This window comes from Stenella coeruleoalba (assembly GCF_951394435.1).
Source record: "Stenella coeruleoalba genome assembly, chromosome: 6".
Lineage (NCBI taxonomy): Eukaryota > Metazoa > Chordata > Mammalia > Artiodactyla > Delphinidae > Stenella > Stenella coeruleoalba.
The window spans coordinates 47,805,370-47,823,348 of NC_137151.1; the positions used below are offsets into that span (position 1 = coordinate 47,805,370).

Below are 17,979 nucleotides of genomic sequence, written 5' to 3' on the forward strand. Positions count from 1 at the left end.
AATCCGGTGCTATTTATTTAACCCATGAGTCTCCACCCAGACTGCCCAGGAGAAATACCTGTGGGTCTTTTCAAAACCACCTGGACCTGCGTCCTGCCTAGACCAGTGGTTCTCAAACTTCGGCATGACCGTCATTCCCTGGAGGGCTTATTTAAATACAGATCTCTGCCCCTAGTTCTGCCTTCCCCCTCCTTCCTATAGGTCTGAGATGGGGCCTGAGAACTTGCATTTCTAAAGCATTCCACAGTGATGCAGATACTGCTGGTCCGGAGACCAGGCATTAAGAACCACAGCTCTAGACCAACTGAGCCTACGTCTCTGAGGTTAGGGCCCTGCACCAGTGTGTTTAAACAGCCCAGGTGATTCTAGTGAACAGTCAGGGACAGAAACCACTGGGAGCTCCTCTCCCCACTCATAGAAAGCAAAATGCACTGTTGTCATTTCTGGGTTTTTCTTATTTACTTTGAGGAGTAGAGAATGTTGGTAGGGTCCCAAAAGACCACAGGGAAGAGAAGAATGTGGAGACACTGAAGATCGGCTGATTCACAAGCTAGGTGTCCAGCCATCCAGGTAATCAAAGAGAAGTTCCGGGCTTCCCTGGTGGCGCAGTGGTTGGGAGTCCGCCTGCCGATGCAGGGGACACGGGTTTGTGCCCCGGTCCGGGAAGATCCCACATGCTGCAGAGCGGCTGGGCCCGTGAGCCATGGCTGCTGAGCCTGCGCGTCCGGAGCCTGTGCTCCGCAACGGGAAAGGCCACAACAGTGAGAGGTCCACGTACCGCAAAAAAAAAAAAAAAGAGAGAAGTTCCATCCGCGTTGCTTTCTGCAATCACGCAGTCACTCCGGACCAGCGGTGTTTGCTAACATTACCACTACAGGGTGAACGTTTGGGCGGGTTGCTGACGGACCTGATTAAACCACTGCTTCTCAAACTTGGCGGCACGTAGAAATCACAGGTGAAAACACCGACGCCTGGACTCATTCCCAGAGATTCATGTTTAAATGGTATGGGTGCAGCCGGGCATTTGAATTTTTGAAAGCTCCCCCCGGGTGGTTCGAATATGCAGCAAAATTTGAGAACCACTGTAAACAGTGACTCTGGACAAAAACAGGATAATCTGCTTGTGTAGCCAATAACCTTTGGGCTGGTTCCTGGTAGGACAAAGCTGCCAGATGAGCTTTTGAAGCTGTTGCCACTGGTTAGAGCTACTGTACAGGAAACGTGACAGCGCTTCTCTCCGTGTTGCCCTGGCAGAGATGATACAAAGGAAAAGGAGGTTTTGTGAACTGGTGCTCTCTTGGGCCTTGGGCTGTATTTCACAGAGGCCCAGTTTCAAGTCTGAAGGTGTACAAGTCTACCTCTGTCACAAGGGGAAAACAGAGACCGTGACACTCTGCTTGAATTCTTCTCTGGAAATGAAGAAGTTCCACCTTGATGTGTTCTTTCGAGGTCAAAATCTATCCTTTTGAAGTACAGACACCTGGAAGTATCTCAGGTCTTTACACAATTTCTCCTTCTCCCCTTTTTTATCTTTTTGTCCTGACATTTATAGGAATAAATGGAAAGTGATGCCTTGAGATTCTTGCCATAGAACCACCGTGCCAAACCCTTTGGGGGATTATGCAGTGAAAGATAGGAATCAAGTTTCTTCTTTCAAGGACCTGGCAGTTTAGCTGGGAGATAAGATCTGAACATATCAAATGTCAAAAATAGCAGGACAAAGGCATGTGCCAGAGGAAACATGGCATTAAATGCTTGGGAGTTTAAGGGAAGAATTGCAGTTTTGGGGGGTGAGGCGGCCAGTGACAGCATCCTGGGCTGGGGAGATGGCAGCAGCCCGACAGGTGGGCAAGGCGGGTGGCAGAGTGAAGGGAGCATATCTTCCAGGAAGTCAGTCAGAGCAGAGGCATGGAATGTACCCATGTGGGCTCAGTGGACAGGGGGAGACCTGAGCTGGGTGTAGCAGAATATGCTGGGGAATAATAGGAGCAGGACAGGGGATCCAGGCTATTTTTGTGGGGCCTTGAACGTCAGGTAAGGAGCAAGGACTAGCGCTGTAGACTGAGAAGACATAATTCCTTCTTGTCCAGCCACGTTTGCCACGAACCATCAACATTTCCTCTGGGTTCTCTCCAGATTTTTTTTAGCAATGAAAATAATGCTATTATTATTAGATTAAACTATAAAATGTGCCTACTGAAAACTACTGAGTAAGCCTACATTTTTTTTTTTTCTGTTTATTATTAGTTTGTTTGAAGCAGCCGTAGGACTACCAACAGGCTTGGTAAGGGCAGCTCAGTAACTGCTGTGGAAAGATGTCCTGACTTTCTGGGACGTTCCTCCTTTTCTGTTGGTTTATTTTGTGATCTATTTAACGAGGTTTTAGTTATCACACGATGTGAAAACAACCAGTTGAAAGTGAAAAAAACCATTTCGTGTAAATATTGAATTTTATCTCTGTGGAATAAGCTTGCATCCCAAATTGCTCAGGAGATTGATGGAATTTCAAGTTCCCTGTCACTCTGACTTTTGAAATGTGTGTTATGTAAGTACTTCCTCCTCCATCACATTGTTATTGACTTTGGCGCCTACAGATTCATGGGACCATACTCCCTCCTGGAAGTGAGAATTTAAGATGCCCCCCAATAATGGACTGCCGTTGTTCACCTCCTCAACTTCCATTTAGTCTTCGGCCCCTTCCTTTGCGATAACCTTAATTTCATCAACTGCTCATTATAAATCAGTGCAATTTTCTTGCCGCTGTGAACCAGAATGGTAAAGGATTTTGAAATCATATTCTGTGAGGGACCAGTTGAAGGAATTGGTGAAGGCAAATGAGAGTTGAATGTCCCGTGTTCAGGTCCACATGGTTTTTGCCTGTGACTTTTCTCTGTGCTGAGTGATTAAAAGCTCCTTGAGACAGGGACTGTCTAAGTGTTTTATAAGAGTCCGTAGAATTAAATGTCAAGTCAAAAACGTGCAGTTTTTTAAAAGGCTTGTTCTGTGGAGGATACCTAAGCCGCTAAGGATTTTATGTTCCTGCTTAATTATGAAGTGCAGATGCCTCCCTCAAAGGCAGAATCTTCACTGGAAATTATTGCTGGTATAAAGTCAGACCAAGAGAAATCTTGAGATAGAGGGACGCGTATCCTTTTAGTTCCAGCTTCTATGCTGTTCACTGTTTTTCTGCGAAAGTAAAGAAAAATCTGACCATGTCCCTTGGTGGCTCTTTCTATATTTGTTATGTGGTATAAGCAGGGAATATACATGTAATCCCCAGTTCAACTGAAGACAAGCCCCGCGGTTACAGGCTTTCAGGAAAGACTTCTTTATGTCGACTATTTTCAGCCCAAGCCCAGGCTGAGACAGACAGTGTTTTCATTGACTTTACTTAAGGGTGGATTTTTTTCTCTTTTAGGCAATGTTACACATAGGATATAGCCCTTCAGGGTTTCTGCCGTTATACAGGGGTCTCTACACTACCTCTACACCCCATGAGGACCCAAGGCCTTGCATCTTCTTATTGTTTATCTATTAACCTTCCCCTCTCCCACCAGGGTAAAGAATTCAGTACCTTCCTCAGTGTTGGCCCCTGGGATTTCCCTTACTTTCTGGAGAGTTCATTTGTACGTTTACAAAAGGTATTGGTTATACGTTATCCAACACTTCTGCCTGCTGTGTAATGAGGTAGTGTTCAAGCGACCTATCCTGTCATATTGCTAAATGGAAATCTTAGACTTCCTCCTTTTTTATAAAGCAAAAATTTTTAAATTAAAGTTTAACATGCATTCTGGAAAGTCCACAGATCATAAGTGCACAGCTTGTTGAATTTCCCAGCCGGAACATGCAGTGTATCTGCCACTCATGTTAAGTCGTAGAACCCCAGAAGGCCACCGGGGTCCACCAGGCTTTACACCCCACCTCCCAAAGGTAATGCAACTGTGACTGCCATGCAGATTTCTATAAATGGAACCACACAGAATGTCCTCCTTTCTTTCCCACATTCTGTATGTCAAATTCATCAGTGTTTTTTTGAGTCGCAAAGTCATTCTTTCTCCCAGAAGTACAGCAGATCATTTTATGAATATACCAAAATCCATCCATTCTGTTGATAGGCATTTGGATTGCTTCCATGCACAGCAGTCTTGTCCATGTCTTTTGGTGCGGGGATATATGCATTTCTGCCAGGTCTATCCCAGGTCCCACACCCCGGATAGGCGGTACTCATGCTTTGCCTTTACTGGATTTTGTGTGTGTGTGTGTGATACGCGGGCCTCTCACTGTTGTGGCCCCTCCCGTTGTGGAGCACAGGCTCCGGACGCGCAGGCTCAGCGGCCATGGCTCACGGGCCCAGCCGCTCCACGACATGTGGGATCTTCCCGGACCGGGGCACGAACCCGTGTCCCCTGCATCGGCAGGTGGACTCTCAACCACTGCGCCACCAGGGAAGCCCTCTTTACTGGATTTTGCCTAACAGTTTCCAGAGTTGCTCTACCAACTTGCAGTCTCCCCAGCAGTGCCTGAGAGTGCTGGTTGCTGCACAAGCTTGCCAACACGTAGTATGGACAGAAGCAATAAAAGCTAGAAGTAGGTGGAACGACGCTTTTAAAGCACTGAACGCATATAACTGCCAACGTAGAATTCTATACCTAGCCAGTCAGCTCCCCTCCTCTTCCACACTTCCCTTGTCTCCTGGCTTCCCTGCTCACTCTGCCTTCCTGTTTGCGACTCCCAATTCCCGCTAGACCGACAAAGGTTCTGCTTAGCTTCTCGGCCCCTCAGCAGGGCTTTCTGCCTGTCTTCTCAGCCTCTTCATGTGTGCAACTTCTGATCAGCAAGTGCCTCGAGGGCAGAACAGGTACAGGTGTTGGGCTCAGCTTACCGTGTTGCTGGTTTTGCTGGTATCTTGTTCTTCAAATCCTGTCTGCCTTGGTAGCTCACCTATGCTTTCATAAGATTTTTGTTGCTATTTTCATTTTATCCTACCATTTCTTGGTTCTTCTCAAGTGGCACTGGAATTCTCAGAATCACTCTTCAGTTAGAATTTTTCCAGCAACTTTTTAAACAAAAGTTCTTCTGTCAGCCTAAGCAAGATTTTGTTTGTACCTTGAGAGCATCTGACCTACTCTAATTCAGTGTTTGTTTTTTTTTTTTTTTTTGTGGTACGCGGGCCTCTCACTGTTGTGGCCTCTCCCGTTGTGGAGCAACAGGCTCCGGACGCGCAGGCTCAGCAGCCATGGCTCACGGGCCCAGCCGCTCCATGGCATGTGGGATCCTCCCGGACTGGGGTACGAACCCGTGTCCCCTGCATCAGCAGGCGGACCCTCAACCACTGCGCCACCAGGGAAGCCCGAATTCAGTGTTTTTGACTAAGTATTTTCTGTTAACACAGTTGCCTCAGATAAGAAGCATCCATTTGATGCTTTTGCCTGTTGCTTTGATTTTAACTACTGTCCACCATAAAGTCCTGTCTATCCTCACTAGCTTTGCATCCTTTTCCAGCCACCTCCTTGGCCTTTGTCTGGAAATAAAAACATTGCTTTCTGAGTTTCAGTGATATGCTTTAAAAGAGAGATTCCTCAAGTGAGCCTGTCACCTGTCCTTAAGAGCTGTGGATGGTGTTTTTAAAAAAGAGAGAAGTATCTGTTTGGTGGTTTCTTCAAGAGATGCTGACTGCAGGGTAAAGGGGAGCAGTTATGAGTCAATCTGGTTGATAAGTATTTATTTTTAATTTCTGCCTTGAGAAATTTCTTACTTGGGAAAGAAACGAAAAAGCTAGGAACTACTAGTCACTCAGTATTATGGGAGATTTGTCCATTTTGTTAAATCTACTTCTAGGCCGTTCATTCTCATTGCTGTGTGAGTATATGCCATAACTTATTTATTTATTCTACCATTGGGCATTTTTGTAGTTTCCAAGGGTTTTTTTTTTTGTGTAGAGAATTATTCTATGAACATTCTAGTACTTATCACTTTTGTTGGCTATATATGTAAGGGTGGAATTGCTGATTCCTAGAATATGCACAGGTTTAGATTTTAGTAGATCCTGGCAAATAATTTTCCAAAGCAGTTATACTGTGTGAAAGTTGCACAACTGATTGAAATATAATATTATTTCACTTTCAAATTTGAAGAGATCACTCAAACTACAGAAATGGAAGAGGTGTTATAGATATCATAGAACTAAGTTAAAATGTTTTGATTTGGTTCAATCTTGAGTTGTAGAAGTCAGGTACATGTATTCTTCCCACCCATCCATCTCTATTCTTAATACATTAAGCACCTGCTATATTGTGCAAGGTCCTGTGCTGTATTTGGGGAGGAGGTTTGGTAGGGAAATGCAGACATGAACAAGACTGGACTTTATTCTCAAGAAGATTATAATCTTGAACAGTACATCTTAACTGGGAGTGATTTTGCCCCTCAGGGGACATTTACTAATACATGGAAACATTTTTGGTTGCCACAGTTGGGGCTGCTACTGGCATCTAGTGAGAAGAGGCCATAGAGCCTGCTAAATATTCTACCTTGTACAGGTCAGTCCCCCAAAACAGAACTAGCTAGCTCAAAGTGTCAGAAGTGCTGAGGATTTTTGGAAAGACAGAGCAGATGGATTTTTCTATTCTTCCTTCTAAGTACAACTAAATTCCTAAATATTATATATATGGAAAAAAAAAAGACTCTGAAAGATGGAGAGAAAAAAGCAGACTAGCAAAGGACCTCAAGACCCAAGGAGGTGAGTTCTCTGGGTTTTCTTTTTGTCCCATATTTTCCAGACTTGGAGATGAAGAAGCTGGCAACCTGGAAATGCCACAAGTACCAAAAAAATAAATTCCAACGAAAGTTAGTCCTCCGTAGCCGAAGGACCAAGAAGTGGGTAGCCCAGAAAGACAGAAATCTTCTAGACAATAATCACTCTACTCCAGCCAAATACCACAGAAAAAAAAAATTATAGGTCCCTCCCCGCAAGCTAACAAAGTCTTACACTTCCACACTCAACAGGCTGTGATGAGACACACCATCCTCTTCTGAGATGCTGTCAGAAAAAAGTGAATAGGAGAGACTTTTATCCCCCCTAGGTGGTAATGAGGCCTCCCCCATAGTGTCAGTAGAGACCAGGTCTGGGGCCTGGACTTCTGTCCTCATCCAGCAATAATGACATTGTTATCCCCCTCCCTGTTGGGGTTGTGTCAGAGGAGGCCTAGTGAAGAGTCAGGACTCCACTAGTGCCCAGTGGTAATGAGGCCACACACACACATCAGTAGAGTGGCATCAGTTGAGGCCATGTGGGGATCATTAACAAGGCACTCCTACCACTCTCAGCCAGCAAGGTATCATAGGAGGCCTAGTGAGGAGCTGGAAATCCCACTTCCATCGAGAAATAATTAGGAGAGCCCTCTCAGCTGTGAAAGGAGACAGAGTAGGGAACCTGGACTTGACTGCTACCTAGCAGTAATGAGGCAGCAGCCCCCCTTCCCCTACTGGGACTGTATCAGAGGACGTTAGCTAAAACAGAAGGTTTAAATAAGATCCAGATGACTATACTACCCAAAGCAATCTACAGATTCAGTGCAATCCCTATCAAACTACCAATGGCATTTTTCACAGAACTAGAACAAAAAATTTCACAATTTGTATGGAAACACAAGAGACCCCGAATAGCCAAAGCAATCTTGAAAAAGAAAAACAAAGCTGGAGGAATCAGACTCCCTGACTTCAGACTATATGACAAAGCTACATTAATCAAGACAGTATGGTACTGGCACAAAAATAGATATATAGGTAAATGGAACAGGATAGAAAGCCCAGAGATAAACCCATGCAAATATGGTCCCCTATCTTTGACAAAAGGAGGCAAGAATATACAATGGAGAAAAGACAGCCTCTTCAATAAGTGGTGCTGGGAAAACTGGACAGCTACATATAAAAAAATGAAATTAGAACACTCCCTAACACCGTACACAAAAGTAAACTTAATATGGATTAAAGACCTAAATGTAAGCTCAGACACTATAAAACTCTTAGAGGAAAACATAGGCAGAATACTCTATGACATAAATCACAGCAAGATCCTTTTTGACCCACCTCCTAGAGAAATGGAAATATAAACAAAAATAAACAAATGGGACCTAATGAAACTTAACAGCTTTTGCACAGCAAAGGAAACCTAAACAAGACGAAAAGACAACCCTCAGAATGGGAGAAAATATTTGCAAACGAAGCAACTGACAAAGGATTAATCTCCAAATAATACAAGCAGCTCATGCAGCTCAATATCAAAAAAAACACAACCCAATCCAAAAATGGGCAGAAGACCTAAATAGACATTTCTCCAAAGAAGATATACAGATTGCCAACAAACACATGAAAGGATGCTCAACATCACTAATCATTAGAGAAATGCAAATCAAAACTACAATGAGGTATCACCCCACAAGGGTCAAAATGACCATCATCAAAAGGTCTACAAATGATAAATGCTATAGAGGGTGTGGAGAAAAGGGAGCCCTCTTGCACTGTTGGTGGGAATGTAAATTGATACAGCCACTATGGAGAACAGTTTGGAGGTTCCTTAAAATACTAAAAATAGAGATGAACAGAGGTGAGACATGAACAGAGGTGAGATTGCTATACTTCACTCGAACTGATAAAATGATGTCAGCAGACTATGATAAGTTATGCATATAATTTAATACCTGAGCAACCATGAAAAAACACACACAAAAGAAAAACTATACAAAGAGATACACCCCAAAACCCTATAGATAACTCAAAATGGAATTCTAGAAAATGTTCAAGTAGCCCACAGGAATGCCGGAAAAAGAAAATAGACAAAAAACAAACAACCCAAAATAGAACAAACAGAAAATTAAAATTAAAATGGCAGAATTAAGTGCTACATGTAAATAATTACATTAAATGTAAAAGTAAAAGGAATGGATTGGCAGAATACTAAAACACATGACCCAACTATATGCTATCTGCAAGAAACTCTGTGTGTGTGTATGTGTGTGAATTTCATAAAAATTGTATTCTCCGATAGTTGATTAAGCTTTCTTACCCAGTTCTGATTTTAGTTGAATGCCAGTGAGTCTCACAGTAAAAGACTTTTGTTTCACAGCCTCTGGGAATTCCATGCAGTTGTGGAATATGAGATATAGAGGCTGAAAGTAAACTGGTAGAAATTCAAATCCATCTTTTATCTTTTAGATAAAAGTCTTTGAAATCCTTTTAGTGTGAAGTTATCAGCAGGCTTGATTCTCATATAACCTCATTACTAACTCAAGGATTATTCAAAATGCATGGCAAGCAGGGCTCTGGGGCTGAAACTCAGTTTTTATCAATCCTACCACCAGTGATAAGCCACATGTGGTCCACCTAGTTCTGCTTGGGAAATTCTGCCTGCTTGCCCCGTCCTCTCACCCCGCCTTGGAGATCACAATACAAATTCAAGGCTTTCGTAAGTTATCCACTAAAGAAAGCTGCTCAACCTTGAGCATTTCCAAAACTTATTGAACCACAGAACCCTTTTCCACGTTAACATTTCACAACTCACCTCGGGGTTTTGCGAGGTAAGAATGGATATTTTCAAGTGATTGCTGCTTCAGATCTGAGGTCTTTACTGCTGCAAGTAATGGGGTACTCTCAATATATCTTTGCTCTATGGATTGGACTTGGTGAAGTGTAAGAAAAAATTCTTATCCAGTCTCATCACTGATCACCATTTTTGCCCCGGAATGGCAAGAATTGGCTTACTAGGTATTGGGCTTTTGCATATCATCTTGAAAAAAACAAAAACAGGTTCATCAATTGTTTCTACTTTCACATAATGGAATAAGCTTCCAGTTCGTAAATTAAAAGAGAGTTTGTTATGGACATAAAAGTATGAACAAAAAGTGGTTCTATCATGTTCACCAATTGTTATTTTAAGGCTTATCCTTAAAACAAGATAATTCAATACTTGAGGGACAAACCTAATTTCCAAAACTGAAACCATGGAATGATTTACTTATTCCATAAATGTATGATCTTATCTGCTCAGATTTACACTCGGAGCAATAAAACCTCTGGCAGCTGCTCCAGCTGCGGGAAGAGGAGACAGGAGATAAGAACGTGGCTTTCTTGAATGTCTGAAGTGGGAGTGGGGCTAAGAAAGGCGTCCCTAGCATGGCCGTTAACATCCAAGTCTGATACTAAAGAAGTAAACCAGTCCTCTCTGAAAGATGTGGTAAAGCTCTCAGGGCACTGGCCTCCAGTTGTTAAACCCCGCTAAAGTCTTAAAAAATAAATAAATAAATCATGCCATCTCCTCTTCATCAGAAAAACAACCACTCCAATTTTGAAATATTTTCGAGCCTTGGGAGAATCATTGCCAGGTGCAAAACTTTCAGGTTTTCTTGTGAGCTCATAGGGTGACCTTACTTTTACCCCACTCCAAAGAGCCCCCAGGATCTTAAGCAAGCTAGGAACTGCCCTCACCTGATCCCAAGTGATGAAATTCTGGTCGGGGGGCAGTGTGGAGACAGCGTTTAGGGGAGGGCATTGACACAGACTCAGTTCAGGTACACATACCAATGTTGGGCAAGTCTTCGCCCTTAGCGAGACTCAGGCCACTCAGGTTCTGTCAGGTGGGGATGTCTAGGAAGAATATTAAAACCCCTGATTTTCATGACTCCCAAGATGTGTCTGTGTGGTCTGTATTAGCTCATTCTCAGGGCCGAAAATCCCTGAGCTTTCTTCTCTTGATGTTAGTACTTTGGTGAGGGGAATTTTTATTGCCTAATAAATAATATCACAGAAGGTCATAATTCCATATTAGCCACGAAATATCCAAAATGTATAAAGCATGAAAAGTTCAGCCCAAGATATGGATGAAAAACACCTCAATGGCATTTCTTAAGAATTATTCTTTTTGGGCTTCCCTGGTGGCACAGTGGTTGAGAGTCCGCCTGCCGATGCAGGGGACACGGGTTCGTGCCCCGGTCCGGGAAGATCCCACATGCCATGGAGCGGCTGGGCCTGTGAGCCATGGCTGCTGGGCCTGCGTGTCCAGAGCCTGTGCTCCGCAACGGGAGAGGCCACAACAGTGAGAGGCCCGCGTACCGCAAAAAAAAAAAAGAATTATTCTTTTTTTTGTTTTCAATCTAAAAGTGGAGCAGGAACTTTCTCCTAAATCCCAGACTTAGAAAGCTGATACCACCTGGAGGCCTTAAAGAATTACACTGACAAAACCATTTTTCTTTAAATTGCAAGTTAAGAAATTCTCCATAGAATCTTGGAAGAAATCTCAAGTTTTCAGACTCCTAAGCTTAGAGGGACTCTAGAAACTCACTTCATGGTCTTCGTCTGCCTTTTTGGAAAGATACTGAAATCACGCTGGGGAGAGATGGTGAGACTCCTCAATCGGGAATACCTTTCTTGTTGGGTTAGTTTTCTCCTGTCATGAATTGTAGGATCCAGCTATGCTCATAGGCAAGAAGTTCTCTTTTGGATAAAGTCATTTTCTCCAGATACAATGAATCTATTTTTAATCATTCTGTCTTACTTGGAAATAGCTGTTTCCCAGTCGTGTGTGTGAGCACACACACACACTTGGACACACACACACACACACACACACACACCAGTATCCCCTATAGTCTTTTCTCAATTTGAAGATCTTTGTTACCTGCCTTACTTTTTTTCTTTTAACCTTGTGTTCTTTGAATGTTTTCACCCCTTCGTCTTCCTGAAAATTACTATGACTCTCACATCCTCAATCATCGCTCCAAACCTCTCCTCCCCTAAAAATAAAAATCAACACAGTGGCAAAATTTGTTGGAAGGCAAAGACTAATACCACTGGGTCTTGGTTTATGGAGATTTATGGGCAGAGAGACCAGTATTCTTCAGAAGGCCTCCTTTCTACCACGGTGAAGTGGATCTCTCCAAGGAGATCTTTGGGACCAGATATCAACTTAACACAGTATATGTTCCAGATGCTGTTAGATCCTAGTGTCGACACACCTGTTTCCCTTTCAAGCAGATTGGGCTAACATTTCTCGTCTCAATTAAAACAAATTTTCTCTGTTGACAGAGACTAGATACTGCTACACTCAGCACACCATGGAAGTCACAGGAAACAGCATCTCTGTCACCAAGCGCTGCGTTCCGCTGGAAGACTGCTTGTCCACTGGCTGCAGAGACTCCGAGCATGAAGGCCACAAGGTCTGGCAACAAAGCAAGTGACAGGACAGCATAGTCAGGCTTCCTCCTCTCCAGACGCCCACCAGGGTTCACGAGCCAATCCTTACTCCCTGACGTAGGCTGGCTTTTGACTGTCTTTATACCGTTATGACAAGATGCTCCCTTTCCTGTTGGCGCTAAAGGAATAAAAATTTATACTAGGGCACAGGATAACTGGTATAAATTATGTAAACACAAGACCAAGAGGGTATTGGAATTACTGTAAGCCCTTTCTTCACTCAGAAGAAAGTAATAAAGTTACCAAAAGGGACAGGAGCAAGGGGCCAGTTATGCCCTCATGGTAGAGCGTTGCAGATGTACTAACAGTTCAGTCAGCTGAAGATGGCCAAGGCAATTTAGCTTTGATAACTTTCTGTAAAGCGGGGTTCATATCTCTATTGGGATGCTGATTTGGGGAGGGTATCCATTGGCTCCTGAGTCATTTGAGCAGGTGACAAGAGGACCATCTCCTTGTGGGATGCCTCCCTCTGGTGCCTGGTCAGAAGCACTCAGTGTAAAGCAAACTTAGAAGGCAGCCTTGCCTTCTATGGAGAAGGAGAATATAGAGACTCAGAGAAAGGCAGCCTGACTCATGGTTGGAGTGGGGGATGCTCCTGCCTCTCTCGCCCGTCGTTCCGAGCTGGCTGCACCTGTGATCTTGTATATCAGCCCTTGACCTTTTTTTGGAGGCTGCCCACTTCTCCCCATCAGGCTGCCTTCCTGGTGGTTGGGGGCAACTCCCACTCTTACTGTTAGTAGGGGCTTCTTTCTCTTAAGAAGACACCCAATTTTCAAGTAACTTGTCGAAAACACAAAGAATTAATTTTTTTCAGTTTTACTGAGAAATAATTGTCATACATAATAAGTGAAATATGAAAGGTAATCCCAAGGGTTTTACTTGACCTCCCCCCTCCCCCAGCTAAGCTTGGCTCTCAGGTTATAGTGGCTACTTTAGCAAAGTGGAAGCTATAGATCAGAGAAGTGATGTCATGTGCTCAGGTGACACAGCTAGTAACAGAGACAGAATCCAGAGTCACTTCTGACCTCTAGTTTCTCTCCTCAACATTATAATGTCGTCTTAGTCCATGTCAACTGTGACCAGACTCAGACCTCTGCAGGATAATGACTGTATAGGATATTAAGCATCATAGAGTTTTTAGAACATTACTGTGCATGTGAATCACTTGGGGATCTTGTTCAAACGCACATTCTAAATTCCTCAATTTGGTGCAAGTTTTGAGATTCTGCATTTCTAATAAATTCCCAGTTGAAGCTGAAGCTACCATACTTTGTGTAGCCAAGGCCTAAAATAATTTCTGTCTATAACCCTTTGGGGTTTATTTTTTCTTATGATGCGTGAGGAAAGCAGTATAAAGCAGGAGTAATTGCGTAAATGAAAACCCTTCAAACTTTAACTCACCCACTGGAATGGAGCTAATTATGCAGACAATTCTAATGAAAGTAAATACTTAAGTTTAAATTCACTGCGTTGTAGCCACTTCACTTTCACTGTGAAAACTTGGCAAATGAACGTTTACCATGAGAGTGTCTCTGAGAAAGGTAAGTATTACAATTCCCATTTCATAGATGGAAGAGCTGAGACCTAGGAAGACTGTAAAACTGTGTAATAACCACATGGTAGGATGTCAAAAACAGAATGCACATTCCTAGAATTTAGTCTGGGGGACAGGGGTTTATTGTGATAAACCAGGTGAAATTTCATCCCACCCCCTTAAATGCAGGGTTGGTGTCTCCTTTGTAAACCAGGTAACTCTCATTTGAGTTTTGCTGTGAGGGAGACAATTCCTTCAAAAATCTCTGGCCCCCTCCCAGACCTGCCAGCTTCTCATCACCCTTCTTTTTCTCTTCCTTTCTTTCAGGTCTGCACTTCTTGTTGTGAAGGAAATATCTGTAACTTGCCGCTCCCCCGAAATGAAAGTGATGCCACATTTACCACGACGTCACCCATAAATCAGACATATGGGCACCGAGGCTGCATGTCCGTGATAGTGTCCTGCTTGTGGGTGTGGTTGGGACTCATGTTATAGCAGCTCAAAGGCACCATGTGTCGTAACGATCCATGGGGACGTGGAGGGTCCATAGTCATGCATGAGGCATTGGCCTGACAGTAGTCACACTTGTGAAACCATAACACTCACGGATGTCTTCACAGCCAAGCACTTCCACTTACCACGGGGAACAAGCATTGCTCCAATGTAGTCATTTCAAGTCCAAGACCTCATCAAAGCAGCCTGCCCCCAAAACAGTCCCTGGGTTCTATACCATAAACCTTTGTTTCCCCTCCAAAAAATAGCTCTGCATTTACTGAGATTTGGGGCTTTTAGTTTGGAATACATGCGCGAGCCACAGGAGGTCCTGCAGCCCTCTGAGATGTTAGGCATATGTTATATGGACACGTGTAGATCTGTGTTCTTCAGCAGAAAGGTCAATGACCCCTGGTTTGAGTGGTCCAGTCATGAATTCATTTATAGCTTTAGAGTTTTAAAACTTTGATTCCCAAATGAATGGACTATTTCCTTGGAGAGTCTGACCAAGTCCCTAGAAAACTAGTAAGCAGTTTGTCCAATTTAATTGTCCCAGTACTCTTCTCCCAATGGCGGGACTCATGGGACATAAAAAAAAAAAGGCAATCATAAAAGTTTTTTTGTATGGGAAGAGAGGTGGCTGGAGAAGGATTTTTCCCAACTTAATGGAACTAGCACCCTTAAGGTGACTGTTTATCCCTTCATATAATTGGTGAGATTGGCCTTGATTTGGCACCTAACTGTGCTCCATGAAATCCTGGATGCTACCTGGACCCATAGGTATCCAAAGAGGCTGACAGCAGTATGGGGCTATTTCCTCCAGCCATGAGGTTCTATTCAGGCATAGCTAATTGAGACAGAGAGAGGATTTCAAAACGAAAGGCAGATGTGCGGGGTTGATCCGAGTTCGTTGTGAGGGCGCAGTGAGTGTCTCTGCCAAACCTTTCATCTGCAGTTTACACTGCCCCAGAGCCTTCTTTGTTCTCCCTCTTCCAGATCCCCAGTGACTTCAGGGAGAAGGCTCTGCATTAAGTTGTCTCAAGATTGATAAGAAAAGAAGATGTAATATCTTAGGATGAGAAGTAGGTGGACCACTGGAGTGATGGTGAGACTAGTAAAGAGACCCAGTAAGATGTTTTTATTTTTTTCAGATGATTGCTTTTGAAGTAAATGGTAAAACTTTCACCATCCTTCCTATATTTTTGGCACCTCCAACTTTTTCTTCTTCCTTATAAATCATTTATACAATATTTATTTTTGTATGGCATAACTAGAGACTAAAATATATTGTAAAAGATTCTTTATTCTGAACAAAACGATCGAATTAGAATACATATTTTTCAACAGTGGTAGAGCTTGTAATATATGTTTGTTGAAAGTTATCTATAATACTTGCACCAGTGTTGAAAAAACTTAATTTATGTTGTGAGTAAGAGTAACGTGTTGGCCTCAAGGTTTTTGCTCGTAGTTTTCTCAGTGGTATTGTCCCAGAAGTATTCGGGTGGTGACCATCACTGGTATGAGTTTCTCTGCAGGGTTAGGGGGTGTATTTCCATGAACTTCGGTGGAGTCGTTGCTGATCAGGAGGCCAGTGTTGTCAGGGTCCATCTGCCCTGCAGAGAAAAATGTCTCAGGCTCATAAAATGAGCCCCCCTCAGGGACCCAATGTGAACTGACGGCAGAAACTCTGAAACAAAATCATCTAAATTGCATCAAAAAACCTTAATTCAGAGTTTGGTAGGTTTATCAGTATGTTGCTTACAACTGGGGCAGGGGACGTAGAGGGAGAGAGAAAGCAAGACATTTACTAAGCGCCTCTTATGTGCCAGACGCCACAGTAAGCACTTTACATGAGTCGGGTCATGTAATCCCTGCAAGAACCCTGTAAGGAACGTTACTAGTATTTACACGTTACAGATGAAGGTACTGAGGCTCTAAGAAGTAACATGAAGCCTTTCCTTCCAGTTTAGGTTATATGGGATGAGGTGGGATGGAAGAGGAAGGGAAGGTGGAATTGCCACCCCTAGGAAGACTTCCAGGCCTGACATCATGGGAATTTGTCCATTTTATCATGTGGAGTTTGTCTAGTCCTGCTTCTATAGGATGCCATTTGTGTGTGTCCCCAGACAATGTTTTCTCTTTGGGGGGGGTGTGGGTATGGCTTCCTCATTCATTCCTTTTGCTGTCAAAGAGGAGGCAGGTTGATCTTCCATCTGAAGATGCCATAAGACAATGACAATTTGATGTATATACCTACAAATACATTTTTGTGCATGGGTCACTCTCCACTGACACCTTCCAAGTACTGCATGTGATTAAAATAAGAGATAAAGTCCAAATCTTGGTTCTTAATGAGAAGGCACCACTCCAAAGCCTCCCTGGTGGTGTGTAGGGACCAGATCCACAATGGTGCAGACTCATCTGCCACCCAGGGGGGTCACTGCAAATTCCACACAGATGTGGCTGCATGCACCCCATGTACCTGTCAGAATGGCTGGTGTTTCATTCTCTTCAAAGAAAGTGGTTTGCTCACCATTCCCAGCCTCAAGGAGCCAAGGAAGGGCCATTCATGTGGAAGGCCCAGGACTAGTCATCCATCTGACTTTTCTACCGCATTAAGCCTTCCATTAAATCCCACGGTTGGTGACAGCTTGAAGTGCAAAGAGCCGCGATGTGTATATCAACCTGTGTGCCATTTATTTATTTTTAGACTCCCCACAGCGTTCATGTCAATATGGGATTAATGCCTAAATTTTGTAAATATTGTACATTTTGTAAATCAATGAATAAAGGTTTTAAGTGTATCTCACGGGGCTCCTCCCTGCAAATGCACATGCTAGTCAGTGATTAAGGCATCCGGTTATGTACAAGGCATTGATTGGGTTTCGTGTCAAAGGGAACTTCCTTCCAGGAGCTCACCTTTTCATTGTATAGACAAGAAATACATGCATGAAAAGACACAAGACAATTCGCCCATGCCAAATGATTCATGCAGACAGTAAGTGCTGCAGAAAATCAAAGAAGGAAAGATTACCAGACCTTTTGATCAGATCTGCACTTTCCCTAGAACATTTTCTTTGTTAAATCAGGAAATATAAAAAGGGGTGTGTGTGTGTATCTATATATTTAAGTACTATCCCATTAGCAATTTATTTTCAAATTTTATTCTATTCTTGGGATCAATTATGTTAGTGCTGATACAATAGAAAACACTTTCCCTTGATGGTTTCTTCTGCCACAGGAAACAAATATTTGACAAGCATAAATGTTATTTTCATCTATGCAGCAAATTTATTGCATTTTTCTTAGTAAAACGATAGACATTGAAAATGACCTTGAAAAACTCCAGCTCATTTATGATTCCTGGTTATTCTTCAACACTTTTTATGTTGACATTTCCAGGGAAATGCATGTTTTCCCCACAGTTAGAGGTTTTCTATTAGGCTATGGATGGGTGCTGTGGCTGCTGCTTGTTAAAATGTCCTGCCCACATGAACATAGCTCTTATTACTAGCCTCTGTGAATAGCTCTGTGTGTTTACCTGCAGTAAACAGCACTGCAGGTCTACTGTGCTTTTATAGAAATCTGACTTTTGAAAACATAGATTTACATGGTAACCCAATTTGGGGGTTCAAAAAGGATCCTTTGCATTACAAAGGTATTTAATATTCCTTTCCTAACACATTTGTAAGGTTTTATTTGCAAACAAC

General features: G+C 43.0%; 1 protein-coding gene across 3 annotated transcripts in view; it reads left to right on the top strand.

Moving 5' to 3' along the window:
* LYPD6 (LY6/PLAUR domain containing 6) overlaps positions 1–17,778 on the top strand; it is a 109,812-nt gene extending 92,034 nt beyond the window's left edge. For 2 of the 3 annotated variants that reach the window (XM_079924431.1, XM_079924432.1), the window contains 3 exons: positions 12,076–12,206; positions 14,105–14,223; positions 15,266–17,778. In XM_079924431.1, coding sequence (XP_079780557.1) covers positions 12,076–12,206; positions 14,105–14,223; positions 15,266–15,317 — 302 coding nt within the window. In that variant the 3' untranslated portion in view covers positions 15,318–17,778. Of the gene's footprint in view, positions 1–12,075; positions 12,207–14,104 lie in introns of all 3 variants that reach the window. The other variant, XM_079924433.1, reaches the window with a different exon arrangement.
* Positions 17,779–17,979: the final 201 nt, after the last annotated feature.